At 56.4% G+C, this 18,577-nt stretch overlaps 1 protein-coding gene across 7 annotated transcripts in view; it reads left to right on the top strand.

Moving 5' to 3' along the window:
• The window catches only part of ARMC9 (armadillo repeat containing 9), a 139,308-nt gene extending 128,989 nt beyond the window's left edge, over positions 1-10,319 (top strand). The window contains exons 24-25 of one of the 7 annotated variants that reach the window (XM_081260758.1): positions 126-298; positions 8,787-10,314. In XM_081260758.1, the coding sequence (XP_081116884.1) occupies positions 126-298; positions 8,787-9,094 (481 nt within the window). In that variant the 3' untranslated portion in view covers positions 9,095-10,314. Of the gene's footprint in view, positions 1-125; positions 299-1,447; positions 4,219-8,786 lie in introns of those variants that run through there. The other 6 variants (XM_081260760.1, XM_081260761.1, XM_081260763.1 and 3 more) reach the window with 6 other exon arrangements.
• Positions 10,320-18,577: the final 8,258 nt, after the last annotated feature.

Genomic DNA, 18,577 nt, shown 5'->3' on the forward strand with positions numbered 1-18,577 from the left:
CACCCCATGCCTATGTCAGGGCCTTCCTGGCATCTGTTGGGGCTCAGCAGTATAGCTGCCTCCCTCCTCCCCTCTTCCTAACCGCGGTTCAGTAGCGGGGACTCTAACTGCACTTTTTTCCCTAGGGAGTTTGCATCGACTTTCACCTGCAAGCCAAGGACCCCCGACACTCCAGAGACCCTCAAACTGAACTCGCCCAAGGCAAAGGCATCAGCCCTGACCCCCCAGTTCTCCTCGTGTGGCCCCCAGAAGGCCAGCCGCCCTGGCTCCACAGCTTCCTCCTCAAGGGGCCTGCACAGTAAGTCAGCCTGGGCCCTAGCCAGTAGCTCAGAGTGACCAACCCCCATGCGGGGTCAACCTGGCCTGTCCTGGCGAAGGAGGCTGGCCCTGGAACGAGGCTTATGTTGTGCTGGGAGACTCCCACCCAGGCCTCAGCCCAACAGCTGTGTCCCAGTGGGGGACACAGTCAAATAGAAGCAGGTGAGGGGCTGAGGTTGTGACTCAGTGGCAGAGCACTTGCCTCCCACATGTAAGTCACTGGGTTTGATCCTCAGCACTACATAAAAAGAAAGAAAGAAAGATGTTGTGTCCATGTAGAACTAAAAAAATTTTTTTTAAATAGAAGCAGGTGACTCCTCACAAGCCAGGTAGCAGGGCCACCAGGAGGGCCAGTTGTGGGTGGGTCCAAGGGTCCCCACTGTGTCCTGGGGCCTCCCTTGCTGCCCTTTTGCTCCCTGTCAGGACAACCCTCCCAGCCTCAACCAGTTGGCTCCCCACCCTACCACCTCTGCACCCCAACTAAGCTGGACCTTTTCAGAGGAAAATGAACAAAGCAAAGAAGCCCAAACAGCCTGAAATAAGCCACACTCAGAGACAGGCGCTTCTGTGACTGTCCCCAGCCCTCCATGGCCAGACCTGGGCATTGTGGTCACCTGAGGACCTGCAGGCTGCAAGGCCACGGGCCCCTGTTCCTGGGGGAGACTCAGCGAAGCCTCAGTTCAGGCCAGGCTACCTCCCCCAGCCCCAAGGGCAGCTGCAGGAGACCCAGGGAAAGCTCGGCTAGAGGACAGTGGTCAGGCCTCTGACCCTGCCAGTTTCCAGGCCACACCAGGTCAGAAGAGCGCGGGTAATAACATCACATCAGTAGCACCCCAGCAGCTGATGGCTGCCCTGACCGCACACCCAGATGCCTCTCGCAGCCTGAGCCGTGTGCACAGCTCTCGGGAAGTGGACCCAGCAGAGCTCACGGCAACCCAACCGGGCGGCCCCACCAGGCGGCCTGCTTCCTGTGGGGGGAGGCCGTGCCGGGGCCAGGAGTCGGGACCCGGGAGGGAAAGTTCTCATTCTGTTTGACATGAGCGGGTTGAAAGAGGGATTGTGTGGCACAGAGGGGTTCTGTGCAGGCATCACTTGGAGCTGGCATCTTGCTCTGGCCCTTCTTCCCCAGGCAGCCAGTCCTACAGGAAGTGAGCATGCTTCTCTCCCTGGGTGTCACTGTCCCGTTGCCTGAGGACCAGCCAGCTTCCCGTTCTCTGCCAGCCAGCAGCTGCACGTGACAGATGTGAAGAGACAGTTGTCAACGAGACACTGAACGACTAGGGAACTGGGGAGGGACCCGCCCGCCAGGCCAGCCAGGAGTAAGGTCGTGACTGCCCACCATCTGGGCCCTTCTCATCTAGGAGAGCCACATGGGGAGGGCTGGGGAGCCTACTACTGCCCTCCCGGCAAGGGGACATTTCCTGGTCACCTTCACAGGAGGAGAGCCGTGGCCTTTGCCCTCGGGAGACCTTCGGCCCAGGTCCAGCCAGCATCCCCAGCTCCCCAGCACCAGCTGGGCAGAATTCGAGACCAAACCTGGGAGCCCTGCCATCTCCCTGGCTCCCGAGGAGAGGCTGAGCCCATGAAAGCTCAGCCAGCCAGAGGGACTCTGCAGACTGCTGACCAGGGCTGCCCTGTGGAAGCCCCTGTCCTCACTGGGACCAGCTGCGGAGGTCCTCATCTTAAGGCACCTCATTCTCAAGCCAGTGTCAGCCCCAGCAGCAGCCTGGGGACTCTGTTTGGGTCTTCACTTGAGATAGAGAATATGGAATGCTCCAGCAGCTTCAGAGCAGCCCTCTGCTCCTACCCGGGTTCTTAGTTTTTTGGTTTTTATTTTATTTTTTGTGGTACTAGGGATTGAACTCAGGGACGCGCCACCACTGAGCTATATCCCCAGCCCAGCCCTTTTTATCTATTTATTTTCATTTCATTTCATTTCTTTGAGGAAGGGTCTTGCTAAGTTGCCTGGGCTGGCCTCCGCCTTGCAGTCCGCCTGCCTTCTCCTCCTGAGTCACAGATTACAGGCGTGTGACACTGCACCTGGCTGCACACAATTTTTAAAAGCTTTAGAAAACCGGCCGGTTTAATGCCCTGTGTTTCCCTCCCTGTATTAAGATCATGAATAAGGCCAGGCATGTGGCACACACCTGTAATCCCAGCAGCTTAGGAGGCTGAGGCAGGAGGATCACATGAGAAATAAATAAATGAAAGGACTGGGGACACAGCTCAGTAGTAAAGCACCCCTGGGTTCAATTCCCAGCACCAAAAAAAAAAAAAAAAAAAAAGATTTAAAAAAGACCACAACATACCACCTCCACCAGCAAAATGACCAGTGACCACTGTTCTTGTTGAGGGTAAATCAGGCCCAAGTCTTAGGACAGAGGAGGGACATTCACCCTCAGAGCCAGCACAGCACAGTACCCTGGGTGTTACCCACACTGTAAAATCATGAAACTGATCAGGTTTTAGAAGGCGATGGGGAGGGAAAGCAAGTTAGTGTCCAGGCCATGTCCCAGGTGTCTCCTGCCTTCAGTGGAGACATCTCAGGGGACCCACAGGTTGGAAATAAAGGACAATCCCTGTGTTTTTCAGTGGCCTGTGACTCCTTAGAAGCAGGCAGAAGCCAGCAGAAGTCCCTTGAGCAAGAAAGAACCAGGTTCCGCATGACAGTCCCGTAAGCCTATCTAGGGCCAGGACCCTGGGACTCAGCATTCTTGGCTGCAGCTCGGGCAGGCACCTTAGAACTCTGGTGCGCACAGCCCAGCACCGCATCTCAGTTCTCTGGAAGTGCGTGCGTCCTCCTGCAGGCCAAGGAGGAGGGAGGCTGGGGGAGGGAGGCTGTGGAGCCCAGGGCCTCAGGTGCCCTCTGAACCCCTGGCTCGGCCTGCAGATGCCTGGACTACAATCAGGTGCTGGTCTCCAGGGTTGAGAAGCGGGCAGGGGGAGCAGAGGCCCCGGAAGGGAATCACTCCATGGTCACAGATAAACAGCAGCAAAGGGTGCTCCCCGTGCCCACCAGTCCACTCCCCTGGGATTCCTCGGGCGCCACCTGGCACGGCCTTTCCCTGCCTGGTGTGGGAGAGCACACACCCAGGGGCGTGTCTTTCAGCCGTGTCTCCCTGGTCTGAGGTCTGAGCCAGTACTGTCTCTCCCTCGCCTTCAGATGAGCAGAAATCTCAGTGGCAAATGTCTGGTCATGGGGGAAGAAGAAAAGCTAGTCTTTTAAAGAGAAAGGAGTAGAGCCACTGGGCCTCTCACCGCGGCCTGGGGGCCACGCCCAGGCACACTCTGCCTTCCAAGGCTGCGGGCTGGAAACGTGCTTTTTAAAATACCAAGGACCTGTTCATAAATAGTTCAGCTATCTGCTGGCTCCACAGAGTTAGCTGAGCTTGGACATGAACCCAATCTACAGGGGAAAATACCAAATACACAATAAGCCGAGAGTTCTTTAAAGAGCATCTGGAGAGCAATCACATGACTCCTAAGATTTGCCCATGAGACCTACCAAGGGAAGAATCTTAGAACCTCTAATAACTGTGGGCCCCTCTGGCCCTGGAAGCTAAGCCCAACTCTCTGGTTACCCCGTACTCCTCCCCCTCCTCCCTCCTTTTTGCAACACTGGGGATTGAACCCAGGTCCTGCCTGGCACGTGCTAGGCAAGAGTTCTACCATCTCATTTCCTCTCCGACCCTTTTTGATTTTATTTTAAAGGTCTTGCTAAGTTGCCCAGGCTGCCCTCGAGCTTGTGATCCTCCTGCATCAACCTCCTGAGTCGCTGGGCTCATAGGCATGTGCCACTGTACCCAGCCCAATTTTTTCTTTCCTTTTTTCCCTCCGATTTTTTTTCTGAGAAGCACTTGATCTCATTTGCTTCATTCAGAGTGTGGTATAACTGCCTGACAACTGGAGCTACATCCAGGCATGGTGGTGCACACCTGCAACCCCAGCTACCAGGAAGGCAGGGGTAGAATTGCAAGTTCCAGGTCATTGTGGGAAACTTAGCAAGGTGCTGTCTCCAAAAATTTTTAGAAAAGGGCTGGAAGTGTAACTCAGTAGTCATGCACTTGCCTGGCCTACACAGGCCCTGGGTTCAACCCCCATTAATGCAATTTTTTTTTAAATCAAAACCAAATGCAAAAAATTATAAAATATCAAAGTTTTTTTAAAATAAAAAACAAGGCTCACCCTGTACTTGTATAACCCTATTTGGCTTACCTAACCCTAATCCTGGACCTCAAACCGATATTTTTTTACAAAAACAAATATTTTTTACAAAAATATGCAGTTGTACATGGACCATTGTGTTGATTTGATTTTTGAAATATTGTATTAAAGTATTATTTACCTTGATTAATGAGTTTGCTCTGCTCCCCTTAAATCATGCTCAGAGAATGCCTCGCCCCTCACCCTTACCCTCACCCTAGTGCAGGATCGGGGATCCTCCTGGACCCTCCCAGTCCCCTGCAGCGCAGCCTGTGGCTGTGGCTGGGCCTGTTTGCCTGACTGTCCTCCTTTCCCCTCGAGGGGCTCAGGGGCTCCTAGTGAGATGTGGTTGGAGCGATGCTGTGGGTCTTTGCACCTAACAAACCACCTCTGAAACTTACCATGGTTGGGCTCGTTTCTTCTGCTGGATCTGTCTGGACTCAGTTTGCCTCTGTGGTCGGGGGACAGTCAGGGTCGTACCCGTGTCTGGTAGTGGCCATTGATTTGAGTCTCCTCCCGTGGGGTTTCACCCCCTACATGGTAGTTCTTCTCAAGTCTCTCTGACATCACGCATGCTGTCTTCCCGGGGGCCCTCTCATCACACAGCCAGGGCCTGTGTGGAAAGACATGGACATGGGACAGCTGGAGGGACCAAGGGCGTCGCTGGGACACCTGCGGCACAGAGAGGTTCAGAACTCACCTCACTCGCTGCCGCGGCCTCCCCATTCTAAGTCAGCTGAGCAGCTCCATCCGCTGGGGCACTCTGTGTTTCGAGGTAGAGACACAGTCACACTGGCCCTCGGCTGCTGTCCTCTTCTAGGGAGGACAAACCCTGCTGGAAGCGACAGGCAGACTTCCAGGAGGAAGCAGCACCACTGGGAAAAAGTCAGGCAGAGAGACCAACAGATCCAGAGCCACTCCACGGGTGTCGGGAGAGACTGGGACAGAACCAGGGGCAAGGAAGAGGGGGCAGGTGCAGGGAAAGGAGCACATGGAGGGCCGTCCCGGGCTCACGCTGTGGAGGAGATGGAGGAGGAGGCTGCCCGAGGCCACAGGTCAGCCTGGCACGGAGCAGGCCAAGGACGTGAGCTGGAGGCAGAGGCTCTGAGACAAGCCGTCCTAGGGAAGGGAGCAGAGGCGGCCTGACCGCACGAGCTCTGGCAGGGGGCGGCAGCAAGGCCGCAGCCCACCAGGCCTCCGCCGGCTCCTGGGTGGGAGCAGTGGTGTCTGGGGCCAGCACAAGAACTGCTGTCAGGCCACTTCTCAGAGGAGTCCTGTGAGCTGGTTGTAAATACAGCCATGACCAGAACCTAAATTGTGAGGCCTATGATTCAGTGAGTTCTATTAAAAACAAAGAATCAATATCCCAGGCCTGTCCCTTTACACTTACTTTGCGACATTCACTACTGCCTATCCTGGAGGTAGCTGCACGTATTGCGTCATTATGGTGGAAATACTCCGTGTTCAGTGACATCATCCTGGTCGCTTGAAACTGGCCATGGTGGCACATTTACACCATAGGAATGGGCAGGCACCACAGAGCAGAGCCTTCCCCCGCAGAGAGCACCCCCAGGCAGAAGTGGTGCTAGATGGTGCGGCCCGAGGCACAGTGTGGGTGGACCAGGGGTCCTGTCGGGGAGATTGGAAGAGCAGGGCAACGTGTGACCCTTAGGATGGCAAAACCAAGGGTGTGTGGCCTGGTGGCGGCTGCTCCAGGGGGCTCCACCCACATCTCTCACGTGGCCACAGGTGGCCCAGGCTCCCACGCCAGCTCACTCAGGCCTCACATTCAGGAGCCAGCCTGCAACCGTTCTCCCAGCTGTGCGATAGCTGAGGGTTTCCTCCCAATGACTTAGGTGTTCCTTGGACACTGTCCTGCTGGCACACTGCCACGCTCATGCCTCCACTGTCCCTGTGTGCCTCACAGAAGCACACCCACTTGAGGCCCCAGGGAAGTGGAGCCGCCCTGGCTGCCAGGCTCAGTGATGAGTCACCACTTCCTGCAAGTGAGGAGGCTTCACTGGGTATCGGAATGGACCCCTGGAACTCGACTCTGGTCCCCAACCTGGGGCAAGGGGCACTGACCAGGGCTGAAAAGGGAGATAAGTGGGGGTGCACATTCAGACTAGCAGGTCTCTGAGCAGCACCCAGGCCGGGCCTGAGCTCGGACAGTGGCATCTTCATGGGAGAGGCAGAGGCAGAGGGGCCCAGAGGAGCAGGGCTGGGCCCGGGGCTTACTGGTGAAGAGAGATGCTGGGATAAAGTGCTGGATCCAGAGGCAAGAGGAGGGGAGGCCAAGCCACCAGAGTGAGGTCAGGAACCACCAGCACCATTCCCTGACTGAACAGGAGCAGCATAGTCCCAGGGCCCACTGGGAGGCCCGTTGACCGCGGGACATGAGGCTAGACTCAAGGTCTGTCATTGGACACCCTCTGGAACCTACGCTGGGATCCCTGCCCATCCGGGGCTGGATAGCCAACAGCATGCACACTCAGGGGAGCCAGCTGCAGGCCTGGAGCACCAAGGGCCAGGCACGGATTGGCCCTGGGCAGAGCCGGCCAAGGCCAAGGAGCGTCGCTCATGGGCTCTGTGATCTGCCTGATGCCGGAGCTCAGGCTGATGTGGGACAGGCCCTGGAGGAGCATCGGCGCCACTGGGAAGCCCTAGCAGCAAGCAGCCCAGGAGCTTCTGTGGGACCCCAGGAGGGTCCTGGAGTAGGGACTAGAGCACATTAGCTCTCCCGGGCAGGGAGGCGGGACAGGCCGGGAACTGACGGGCAGCTCCAGTGGCAGGGAAGGAGGCTCAGCTGGGCAGGGCAGACCTTTGAGCGGCTAGGCCAGACTGGAGCTCAGGCAAGGGGTGTTCAGGGTGGCCTGAAGAGCAGGAAGAGGGAGTGGCCTTCCACACAGGGCTTCAAGGGGAAGCGAATTCTAAGTAATACCTGGAACTATAACCAGAAAGGGTGGGGCAGGCCTGACCAGGCAGAGCAGGGAGCCAGGTGGACACAAGGACGGAGCAGGTAGACCACAAGGCCTCGTGGTGGCCTGCTGACCCAACGGTGGGGTGGCCTGTTGTATCCCTGGGCTCCATTCAGAAGTTGGAGTGCTGCTGGGTCTGTGTTCACCTCATCCAAGTTGTGGGGCTGCTCCTTCCTTCCCCTCCCCCCCCACCTTGGGACTCCAGCGGAAGGCCCTTCCTCCCTGCACCCTGCTTCAGAGCCTGCCCTGGGGAGTTGCCCCGGGCTGAGGGCTTGATGGGAACCTGCGATGGCAGCTGGTGGTGGCCCTGAGAAGCCACCATGAGCTGCTACTGAAGAAGAGGCAGAACCAGGTGGTGTCCAGTGGAGTCTCTGGTGGCCAGTTTCCAGAACAGCCTGACCTGTCCCCTTCTGCTCCTCTGAGCCAACAGAATCTCTGCCTTTTTGTTTTTTAACCGATTCTTCAGATGGGGTGTAACTAGTCAGCACACAAGGTTTGTCAAGCAATTAGCTGGTCTCTTAGACCTGGCAGGCCACACTGTTCCCCGTCTGTGGTCACAGTCCACTCAGTCACAGTGTCTGGGGAGTTCCAGGCTGGTCCTGACCCTGTCCATTGACCCTTCCCCTCCCACTGCCGGGAAGAGGGACCAGGAGGCAGGCCATTGTCTCAGGTCCTTGATGGGAAACCCGCACCTAGGGGTGAGTCTTCAGCAGCAAGAATCACCCCACTAGGTTTTCCCGTCCTCCCTCGGAGAGAGGCCTTCTGCCTTCATTTCTGTTTAAGACATGGTCAGGGTCCCTCTGGAAGACTGAAGGGCCCAGAGAGGTGCCAACGGGCTGTGGTGGCACTGGCTCCGGGCCAGCCGACGCTCCTTGCTCTGCTGGTGGGTGACACCTTCCCGTGAGGGAAGGTTCTCCAGGTTCTGGCACAGATTTTTTTCCACGTTTTTTGATTGATGTCTAACAGTTGTGCACATTGATGGGGGTTGTTGTTACACACTCACACACCCACAAAACACGACGACAGCATTTGGCCAGTATCACCCCCCTGCACTTCCGCGCCCTCCCGGCCTCCCACCCCTTGGTCCCTTCCCTCTGCTGATCTCCCTTTGATTTTTAGGAGATCCACCGGCACCTCTCTTTCCCCCTTCCCTCTAGCTTCCTCAGAGGAGAGAACACACACCACCCTTGACCTTCTAAGTCTGACTTATTTTGTTAATGTGATGGTCTCTGGTCCATTCATTTTCCTGAACATGGCATGATTTCTTTTTTCTTCATGCTGCTGCAGATTTTAAGGTCACCAGGAGACACCAGGGCAGCAGGCCAAACAAACTGGACCAAGAAGTTCAAGGCTGCAGTTGGAGTCAGACAGAACTTCTCAGTAACTCAATCTGCCCCAAGATGAAACACAAAACTGGTTCTCTCCTGTCCGGCGGTTTGGCTGAAGAAGACGTTTACTGCCAGAGTGAGGACTCCATGACCACGGGCCCAGGGTGTGGCCAGGCCGGCAGTGAAGGGCCTCTGCCTCCTGGCATGGCCAGGACCTGCAGCTGGCCACCCCCCCGCCCCCCACGCCATCTGAGGCTCAGGCGCTGAAGCAGGCCCAGGCCAGGTGGACTCAGCATCACAGCTGGCCACCTTGTAGAGCAGTGGACACAGCAGTCCCTGGGGCTCTGACCCTGACCCAGGCTCCAGTGCCCACCGAGGCCTGTCCCCCAAAGGCACGTCCCGTGGAGTGGGGTTCCTGTCTCATGGCAGCAAACCCAGCGCTGGCTTTCTTTCCTCTGACACCTGTAATGTCAGGACAGATCCTGGGTCCCCTCTACAGAATCTTAAAGTCTGCTGCCTCTAAAAATGCCCATTAGCCACTCCTGCCCCTCATCGCAACCCCGTGGTGGCCCTCTTCCGAGCAGTCCTCTTGCCCTATTCCTCGGGCTCCGGTCACCCTTTCAGTCTCTGCTTATGGGATGGAGGATGAGAAGAGGCCCCAGGGACTCGGTCCAATCCCGAGGAATCTAAGCAGAGAGGACTCTGCACTCTGTCCCAGGACCTCTAACTCCATAAATTCTTGGAGGCCAGGTGGCATCATGAAATCCAGCCCAAACGCTCAGATCAGAGCAAGACCAAATGCAATTCAGGATCTTGGTCCATGATGGGGCCCAAGTGGCTGGGGACACAAATCAGAGAGTCTTTCCTGCCTCCAGCTCTCCCGAACTGACCATGTCCCCAGTCACTCTACAGACACACTAGGGAGTCCTTGCCATAGTCTCTGAGAGGGTTGGAGGGCCTGGGTCCAGGTGTCCTGGTCGGGCCTGGCCCAAGCTGCAGTTTCAATGTGCACAGTCTCCCGGGAGAGCTCACCTGGCATCTGCTTTTCCCAGGGGCCCAGGTGGGGCTGATGTGCCCACCCACACTCTGGGGTCACTACTGGCCACCACTGGGCCTCCATTCTGCCCTCTCAGAAAACCACGAACCTCCTCTGCGCAACACCTGTGCCATAGTCCCCCTATTATTATTATTAATGTATTTTAATTGACCCATAGAAATCGCACCTATTTATGGGGCACTGTGTATACCATATATAAGGATCAGATCAGGGTGACTGGCCTGTCACGTCAGACACATCATTTCTTTGTGTTGGGAACATTCGAGATCCTCTCTATTAGCTGTTTTGAATTTCAGTTAATAGTCGTCAACTGGAGTGACCGGGCCAGCTGTACAATGTGGGCTGTGTTCCTCCTGTCGGCCATCCCCGCCACGTGAATGTCCCTCTCCCCATCCTTCCTGTTCCACGTTGTTCTTCTTAACAGCTTTATTGAGGTATGATTGACAACAGTCAACTGTGTGTTTAAAGTATACAGTGTAATAAATTTTAATATGTCAACACTCGTGAAACAATAAATGTGGGGAACCCAAACGTCACCCCCACAGTTTCCTCAATCCCTTTTGTAACCTCTTCCTTCCGCCTCAGCCCATCCACAGGCAAGCCGTCCTTCTGTTATTACGATTTTGTTTGCGTTTTCTAGAATTTGGTACATACAATCACAGGGTATGTACTTTGTTTCGTCTGGCTTTCATCCAGGGCAATGATTTGAGGTCCGTCCCTGCTGCAGCGTGTATCCATAGTTGATTCCTCTGTGTGGTCAGTATTCTGCGGTGCAGACAGTCGTGGATGGTCGTGCATTGCTCCCGGACAGGAACGTGTTCTGAGAAATATGTCGTCGGCAACTAGGTCAGTGTGCAAACAGCATAGAATGTGCTTACACAAAGGAAAAGGCTGGAATGTCACTAGGCCATACACATCTTACAGGACCAGTGTCCCAAAGATCCTCCCTTGTTGACTGAGCGTCATGAGTACCTGAAAGATTTTGTCTACTACAAATAAAGCTACTGTGGCCTCTGACGTACAAGTCTTTATAGGGACGCACTCTGTCTTGATAAATACTCGGGAGTGGAACAGCTGGTTCATGAGGTGAGTACATATTTAACTTATTAAGAAGATGTGTCACTGTTTTCCAAAACTCTTGATCCAATTTACGTTCCCATCAGCAGAACTTGGGAATGCAGTTGTTCCTCATCCTCACCAGGATTGAGTTCCGATGATCTGAAAGGTGTGCAGTGGTTTCTCGGGTTTTAATGGTCATGGCTGTTGACGTCTTCTCAGGGGTTATTTGACACGTCTCTACCTAGCGCCACCTCTCGGTGTCCACCCACATCTGTCCTCTTTGGTGAGGTGTCCCTTCCAGATCTCTGGCCCGTGTTCTCTCGGCCAGGTTGCTCTCTGACCTCGAAGGAGAGTTCTGTGGTCTCAGTGCTCTTCCGGGCGCTCACACAGGCGCTTTGTGAGTAGTTTTTCCCAGATTGTGGCCTTTTTCAGTCTTTCTCAAATGTTCTTCAAAGACCTGAAGATCTTGGTTTTGAGAAGTCCAGATCATCCGTCTTAACACTTCTGCGCACCTGGCTTCAGGCGATGTCATCTCAGTAACGTTCCTCTGCTCCGGCGCCTGGCGCCAGGCCTTCTGCCCTCCTTACTCCAGGGGCAAAGCGGAGGAGCAGGAAGAGGGTGGCCAGCAGGCTGAGGGACACTGGCCCTCAGTGGGTGCTGCCTAAGCAGCCCCCAGGGAGAAGAAGCTGAGGGGACCCAGTGCCTCTCCCTGCTCCCCACCGGCTCCTCCCCAGGGACATTAGGTCTTCTAGGGAGGACGGGATCTACCCGTGGTCTTGGTGAAGGAGACAGGTCTGGGCCTCCGGAGGAGCAGCCTCAAACCTTCACAGGCTCCAAGGCCCGAGGGTGACTGGGAGGGAGCTCTGGGTGCCCCTGTGCCCTCCACGGCGAGGCGGGCAGACTGTGGGGAGAGGGAGGAGACAGAAAACAATCACGCCATCAGCCAGGAATCTTACTCTCAGGTGACAAAAACCACAAATGAGAAGCTCTTGGCTCCTGAACCCAACCAGAGGACAGTGGCACCCGTGTTCACGGTTAATACCAATTTCTTAGAGCTGCCGTAACTGACTGCCACCAACTTAGGGGCTTAAAGCCACACAGATGTATCAGCTCAAGCTGGTCAGAAGTCCAGGCTGCTCAGGATTTTACAGGGTGGAAGCTGAGGTGTGGGCCAGTGAGACAACCCACCTCACACCCCTCAGGGCGTGGGCAGAACCCAGTTCCTTGAGGCTGTAGGACTGAGGTTCCTATGCCCTTGGAGGTGGCTCCTGGAGACCCCTCCGGCCTCGGTGGTGGCACCTGGACCCCTACATTTCAGCACCTGGAGAGGCAGGGAAGCCGTCTGCCACCAAGTCCCCTGATCTTGCTGCTCCTGAAGCTCTCCTGCTCCCAGTTAGAGGACGTATGGTTACATGCCCACTGGGCTAGACGGGCCATTACAGCTCGGAACTGGAGTGTCCCTCACAGGCCCACGTGAAGGCCTCGTCCCCAAGGTGGCGGTGCTCAGAGGTGGGGCTTTGGGGAAGTGACTGGATCATGAGGATGAATCCCGTGACAGATTCACAGCTGAAGGGACCATTGGGAGGTGGGGCCTAGCTGGAGGAAGTGGGTCCTTGGGGACGTGCCCTCGGGAACTGCATCTCGTCCCTGCTCTCCCCTCCCCCCTCTGTCTCTCTCCCCCTCCCTCCTAGTCGGCTCTGTGCGTTCTTCCACCATGATGCTCTGCCTCATCTCAGGCCCCAAGCAACAGTCAGCCGTCTATGAACTGAAACCTCTGAAACTGGGAGCCAAAATAATTTTTCCTCCTTCAAGTTGTTTTTCTCAAGCCAGGCACAGTGGCACACACCTGTAATCCCAGCTCCTCAGGAGGCTGAGGCAGGAGGATCACAAGTTGGAGGCCAACCTGGGTAATTTAGCAAGAACCTGTTTTTTAAAATTAAAAAATGTAAGAGGGTTAGGAATGTGCTGTACAGCACCTCGGGGTTCGATCCCCAGTGCCATCAAAAAAAATGTGGTTTTCCTCAGGCATTTTGTCATAGTGTAGAAAAGTTGACTAACACAGGCCCCCAAATAATCCGCTTCAAGGTCTATGACCTTAATTTCATCTGAAAGGCCCTCTACTCTGCTACCTAACGCATTTACCAGACCCAAGGATGGCGTGGACATCTTTGAGGAAGGGGCATTAGTTGGCCACAGCAGAGCCTGTCACGGGATCCCAGCGCTGTGCCCACCTCTGTCCTCTGATGGGCTCTTCAGAACCCGCATACACAGTCGGAGTGGATTACCTGTGGCCTAGTCCCCAGAAGTGCGATGGCCAGAGACCAAATCCACTTCAGAGTCCCCAGGGAAGAGCCCCAGCTGGCCTGTACTGTGGACCAAGCACACCACGGGGGCAGGGGGTGGAGACACTAAGACTGGCAAGGAGCCACCCAGAGGCCCTCGGACAGATTGGTTACGCAAGAAGGAGGAGGTCCGGGTCAGGGTTCCCACCGCCAGGTGCCCGCAGTGGCCCCTTCTCGGTGGCCTGGTGCTGTCTCAGCCACCCCCCGTCATGGTGCAGGGTGGGGTCGTCGACCAGCTCGCCCAGGACCAGGTCCAGGCTCCCCCACTCACCAGCTGGCCCACCTCCCCTGGCCTCAGTGTTCTCCTCTCTACAGTGGGAACAATCCTCGAGGCTGGGGAAGCAGATGGAGCGTGTGTGTGGAGGGCGGCTCAGCGTGCCGAGCCTCTGGAGGCTGGGAAGGACTTCTGGGCACCTCCGAGTCCCGCCATGTCTCCACCCAGCCCTCAGTGGACTCCCGCTCTGGGCAGCCGGGGGCCGAAGATGTCCATCCGGGAGCAGTGGGAACGGGGCTGCCCAGAATGCACCTGGCCAGCTCTGGTCGTGAAAAGACAGCCATTCAGGGCTGGCTTGGACCGGAGCCGGGTGACGAGAGACAGGGAGGCCTGTGCTCCAGGAGGAAGGGGCCTGGCGGGGCCTCAGTGTGGGCCGAGCACAGCCCGGGAGGGGGCAGCTTGCTGGGAGAGGAGGCGCCCCGGAGGGAAGACTGCACTAGTGTTTGAGGCCGAGGGGCTGAAAGGCGGCTGTGTGTCCACGCTGGCTGCCTGGCGGGTGGAGATGTGAGTCACTGGTGTCCGGGAGGGGAGGGTGCAGCCTGGGCGCAGCTGCCCAGGACGAGGGGCCCACTGCCCCCTCAAGTGAATATGTGTCAGTGTGAGCCTGGACGGGTGGGGCAGGCCCTGCAGAGCTGTCTGGGCCGCCCAGGGCTCCCTGGGCTGGGCACACCCCGTCATCTGCTGACTGTGGCCACGGGGACTGCAGGAGACCCCGCAGGCAGGGCACCCTGGCTCTTCACCCACCCGCCCCCTGGTGGTGCGGCCCACCGGGACAACAGGAGCCTGATCTCCTGTCCCACTGTGGACCGCCAGGTGGAGGAGGGGTGCAGGGGGATACGGGCCAGGCAGGGGGCACCCAGCCCAAGGGAGGGGACATTGGAGGTGGGGCTTGAAAGGAGAGCATCTGGGCAGCGGGAAGCCAGGTACTGGTGAAGGGGAGAAGACCAGGTGCCGGAGCCGCGGCGGGCAGACGCAGGCCGCGAAGGCTGTGGGCAAGGCCCAGAGTCCTGAAGACCCGGGGCCCTGGGGGTCAAAAGAGGCTGCTCAGGGGTCAGCAGGGGCTGGCCAGGCAGGGTTTCAGTGTCAGCAGATGAGGTGGTGAGGGAGGGCCCTCCTGCCTGGGAGAGGCGTGTGTGTGTGTGTGTGTGTGTGTGTGTGTCTTACTGGGTGAGTGTGCATCTCAGGGGTGTACGTGTGCATGCTCGTGAGTGCTGTGTGTGTCTCTCTGCATGTGCAGACTCCGTGTGGGTGTCTGGACCTGTGTGTATAGGAGTAGTTGTGTCTCTGCAAGTGCCGATGCCTGTGTGTGCGTGTCCCTGAGTGTGTGTAGATGTGTTCCCACTAACACCCCTCCCAACAGGAGGCTGGGGTTCACCCAGACGCGGGGGCCAGTGCCGATCCTCCCCGTGTGCTCCTTGGCCCTCCTGCCCCAGAGGCCTCCCGCCCCGGTCCTGGGCCTCCCTGAACTCTGGCCTCTCTGCCCAGCCTCCCCCTTACTTGATGCCCTCCAAGAGGACTCAGGACAGCAAGCCCAAACCTGCCTGCACGCGGGGCATGGCCCCCGGGGCAACTGGGAAGCTACTGTCTCCCCAGCACAGCCGCCTTGGCCCAGGAAGGGGCACATGGCAGAAGGGAGACATGGAGAGTCCTTCCCTAAGATCTTGCCTACAGAGGGGGGAAGAGCAAAAACCTCTTTCCCTGGGGCCCCCAAGTTGGAGGCACCTCAAAACCTGCCTTGTCCCTCCTCATGGAAAGTCGGGAGGGTCCCACAGGAGGGCCGCCCTTGGGGGTGCTTTCTGTCACCCGAGCTCACATTTCTTTTGCTGAAGCTACTTTTTTTTTTTAAATATTTATTTATTTTTTTTTTAGTTCTCGGCGGACACAACATCTTTGTTGGTATGTGGTGCTGAGGATCGAACCCGGGCCGCACGCATGCCAGGCGAGCGCGCTACCGCTTGAGCCACATCCCCAGCCCCTTGCTGAAGCTACTTTGAGCTGAGTTGTTGTCACTGGCAGCCAGAGGAGTCCAGGCCACCCCTGCTGAGCCACAAGCCTGGGTCTACCCCTTGGCTCTCTGAGATCCTGCACAGAGCCCGCGCTGCCCTCCACCGCTCTTCTCAGGCTCCTAACCCACCTCTGCCTCCTCCTCGCCTGCCCACCACCCCGCCACAGGCTGGCTCCTCACTCTCTCTGGCCTCGTTTCCTCCAGGCCCTTCCCTCTCTGTCTCCCTCTCCCCCAGACTTTCTGCTGGCCTTGCTCCAAGCGACCAAGAGGACTCCAAGCCAGCAAGCCTGAACCTGCCTGGACACGGTGCATGGCCCCAGGGCAACTAGGAAGCTACCGTCTCCCCAGCCAGCGTCAGCGGCAAGCCCTGGATCCCACTGGGAGCACCCTCACCTCCTTAAAGGGAGGACCCACTCCCAGAAAAACGTACCCCTCTTTCCACCTCTACCCCTGTTTCCCTCAGCCCTGAATCCATCAGATCCCGACCCCTGCAAGGACAGCTAGTGTCTGGGGACACCAATGGTGGGGGAGTGGGGGGTGGGGGTGGACTCCGTCTGCCTGTGTGTGCTCCTCCAGTGCCGTTTGGGTGGTGCCCCTTTGACTGAGAAACCTTAGGGTCCCCCAGGCCCCCCCGGGCTGCCCTTCCTCATCAGGAAGGAAATCAAGGCTCAGCCCCCATTTCCTAGCAGGGAGCATCAAGCAGACGTCCTACCACTGCCCCAGCCCGGGGAACCTCCTTCTTGGTCCTTTTTGGAAAAGCATCTCAGGGCAGATTCCAGGACCCACCGACAATGACCAGCTAAGCCGCATGACATGGCCAGGTCATGATGGGGGGGGTGCCAAGCCCAACCTGAGAAAGTTCTAGGCCAAGGGCACTGCTCCAGAAGGCTGCTGAGCTCGCCCAGCACGGCAGAGGGACTTGCAGTACTTCTTTCCAGGCACACATCTCTAGCGACACTCTTTCCGCTGAAGAACAGCAGTGTGTGTGTGTGCGTGTGTGTGTGTGTGTGTGTGTGTACTGGGAATTGAACGCAGGGTTATTTTACCTCTGAGCCATACCCCCAATGCTTTTTATTTTTTATTTTGAGACAGGGTCTTGCTAAGTAACTGAGGCCAGCCTCAAACTTGTGTTCCTCCCGCCTCAGTCTCCCAAGTTGCTAGATGTGGAAAGCAGGCTGTGCCCAGCTCTGAGTTACTCTTCCATGTATGGAACAGCCGTTTTCAAACTGTCCTAAATCTTTGTCGCTCCATAGTTTGCTGTGAGCTGATTCATGCTGAGTTGAAGTACTGAGGCGGTACTTTGTCAAAACCATCTGCCTGTCAAAACCAGAAGGTACAAGCTGATAAATCAATCAATCATGCTAATAAGAATGACCACCCGGGACAGCCAGGCACAGTGGCACACACCTGCAATCTGAGGAACTCAGGAGGCTGAGGTAGGCGTATTAGAAGTTCAAGGTCAGCCTGGACAACTTAGTAAGACCCTGCCTCAAAATTAAAACATAAAGAATGAAAACCCATGACCTTATCAGCTTAATCAGAAGCACACAGCGGCACGGGCACATCAAACTCATATTAGGAAAACCAGGCCCACGAGTCTATGGAACACACCTGACCACTGAATGAAACAACCCTGTTACTTGAGGCCCATAAAATTAGGGGCACCCCAAGACTGAACACAGCAGCACCCTGACCCAGTCACCTGGTCACTCATCATTAGCCTTCCCTAGGAAAATAGCCACAGCAATGGACCTCTGAATCTCTATCCTCAGTTTCTCCTGCACCTGACAATCATGGAAGTCCCACTCCAAGCTGACCTCTCAAGCTCACTCCAAACTGAACCATTAAATTACCATCAATCAGGATCTTTGCCTAGAATAATTCCCGTACTTTGACCCCTCTGTGCCCTGAACAAGTTCTTCTGGCTGGAAGCTGGAAGCACTGCCCACCTACAGTGACTCTGCGTCCACACCGGCTCCCTGCCGGGGCTCTCCGCCCAGCCTCCTGCGCCCCGGTGCTGCCTTGCCCTCTCCTAACCTTTCTGTGCGCTATGTATAGTGTGCAGCATGACGCGTGACCTGGGTGTTAGAGACCTTAGAATTTAAGATGGAATAAAAGAACCTGTGATTGTCCTGCCGGTGACAGCTGGGTCACCCATGAGTAGCCTGTGAATTTAGTGCTATTCAATAAATTCTGACATTTTGGAAAGACACAAATGTGTTTGGTCTACGTTAATGACACAGCTCGCTCGCGACACTGGGATTACAGGTGTGTGCCACTGCACCCACCTAAGAACAGCAATTTCTTGTCACTGGTGCTTGTCCGCAGACCCTCCACTGTGAGTGTAGATGGCGGTGGCTGCCTGGAGGGTCCATTTCTGCTCAGGGTCTTTCGAATACTGAAGTAAATCCACACGTGGAAGAACTTCACGCTGTCGCAGTGAAGCCAACACAGCAGGCAGAGCTCTCTACCCAGTGGCCACCCGAGCTCCTAGCACCAGCTGTTGACCTCTCTCCAAGGGGCCTAGGGCTCCTCAGATTCTGCTTTTGGGTTCCCTGTGGCCCAAGATCCCCACTTGGTCCCACTACTCATTGAGCCCTGGCAGGCGATGTCTCCCCACTCCTGCAGGGCACTGTTTCTGCTGTGGTCTCTTAGGGTCTAGATTCCCAGCAAGTGCGGGGAGGGCGTGGAGAGGGGGAATGGGCAGCAGGGCGCACGGCCCCCTCTGGGAGGTAAAGCTGCTCTGGAGGTCGATGTCTGAAAATCCTGAATTTGAGGCCAGCCTGGGCAACTAAGCAAGACTTTGTCTCAAAATTAAATGTAGTAAAGGCCAGGGGAAGGTAGCTCAGAGGCAGAACATTCCTGGGTTCAATCACCAGTCCCACAATAAAGGCAGGGAGAAAAGAGAGAGGGCTGGGCTGTAGCTCTGTGGCAGAGCTCTCGCTCGCCCTGCATGTGTGAGGCACTGTGTCTGATCCTCAGCACCACATAAAATAAACAAATAAAATAAAGG

This window comes from Spermophilus citellus, assembly GCF_964194105.1.
Source record: "Spermophilus citellus genome assembly, chromosome: 11".
NCBI classification, from domain to species: domain Eukaryota; kingdom Metazoa; phylum Chordata; class Mammalia; order Rodentia; family Sciuridae; genus Spermophilus; species Spermophilus citellus.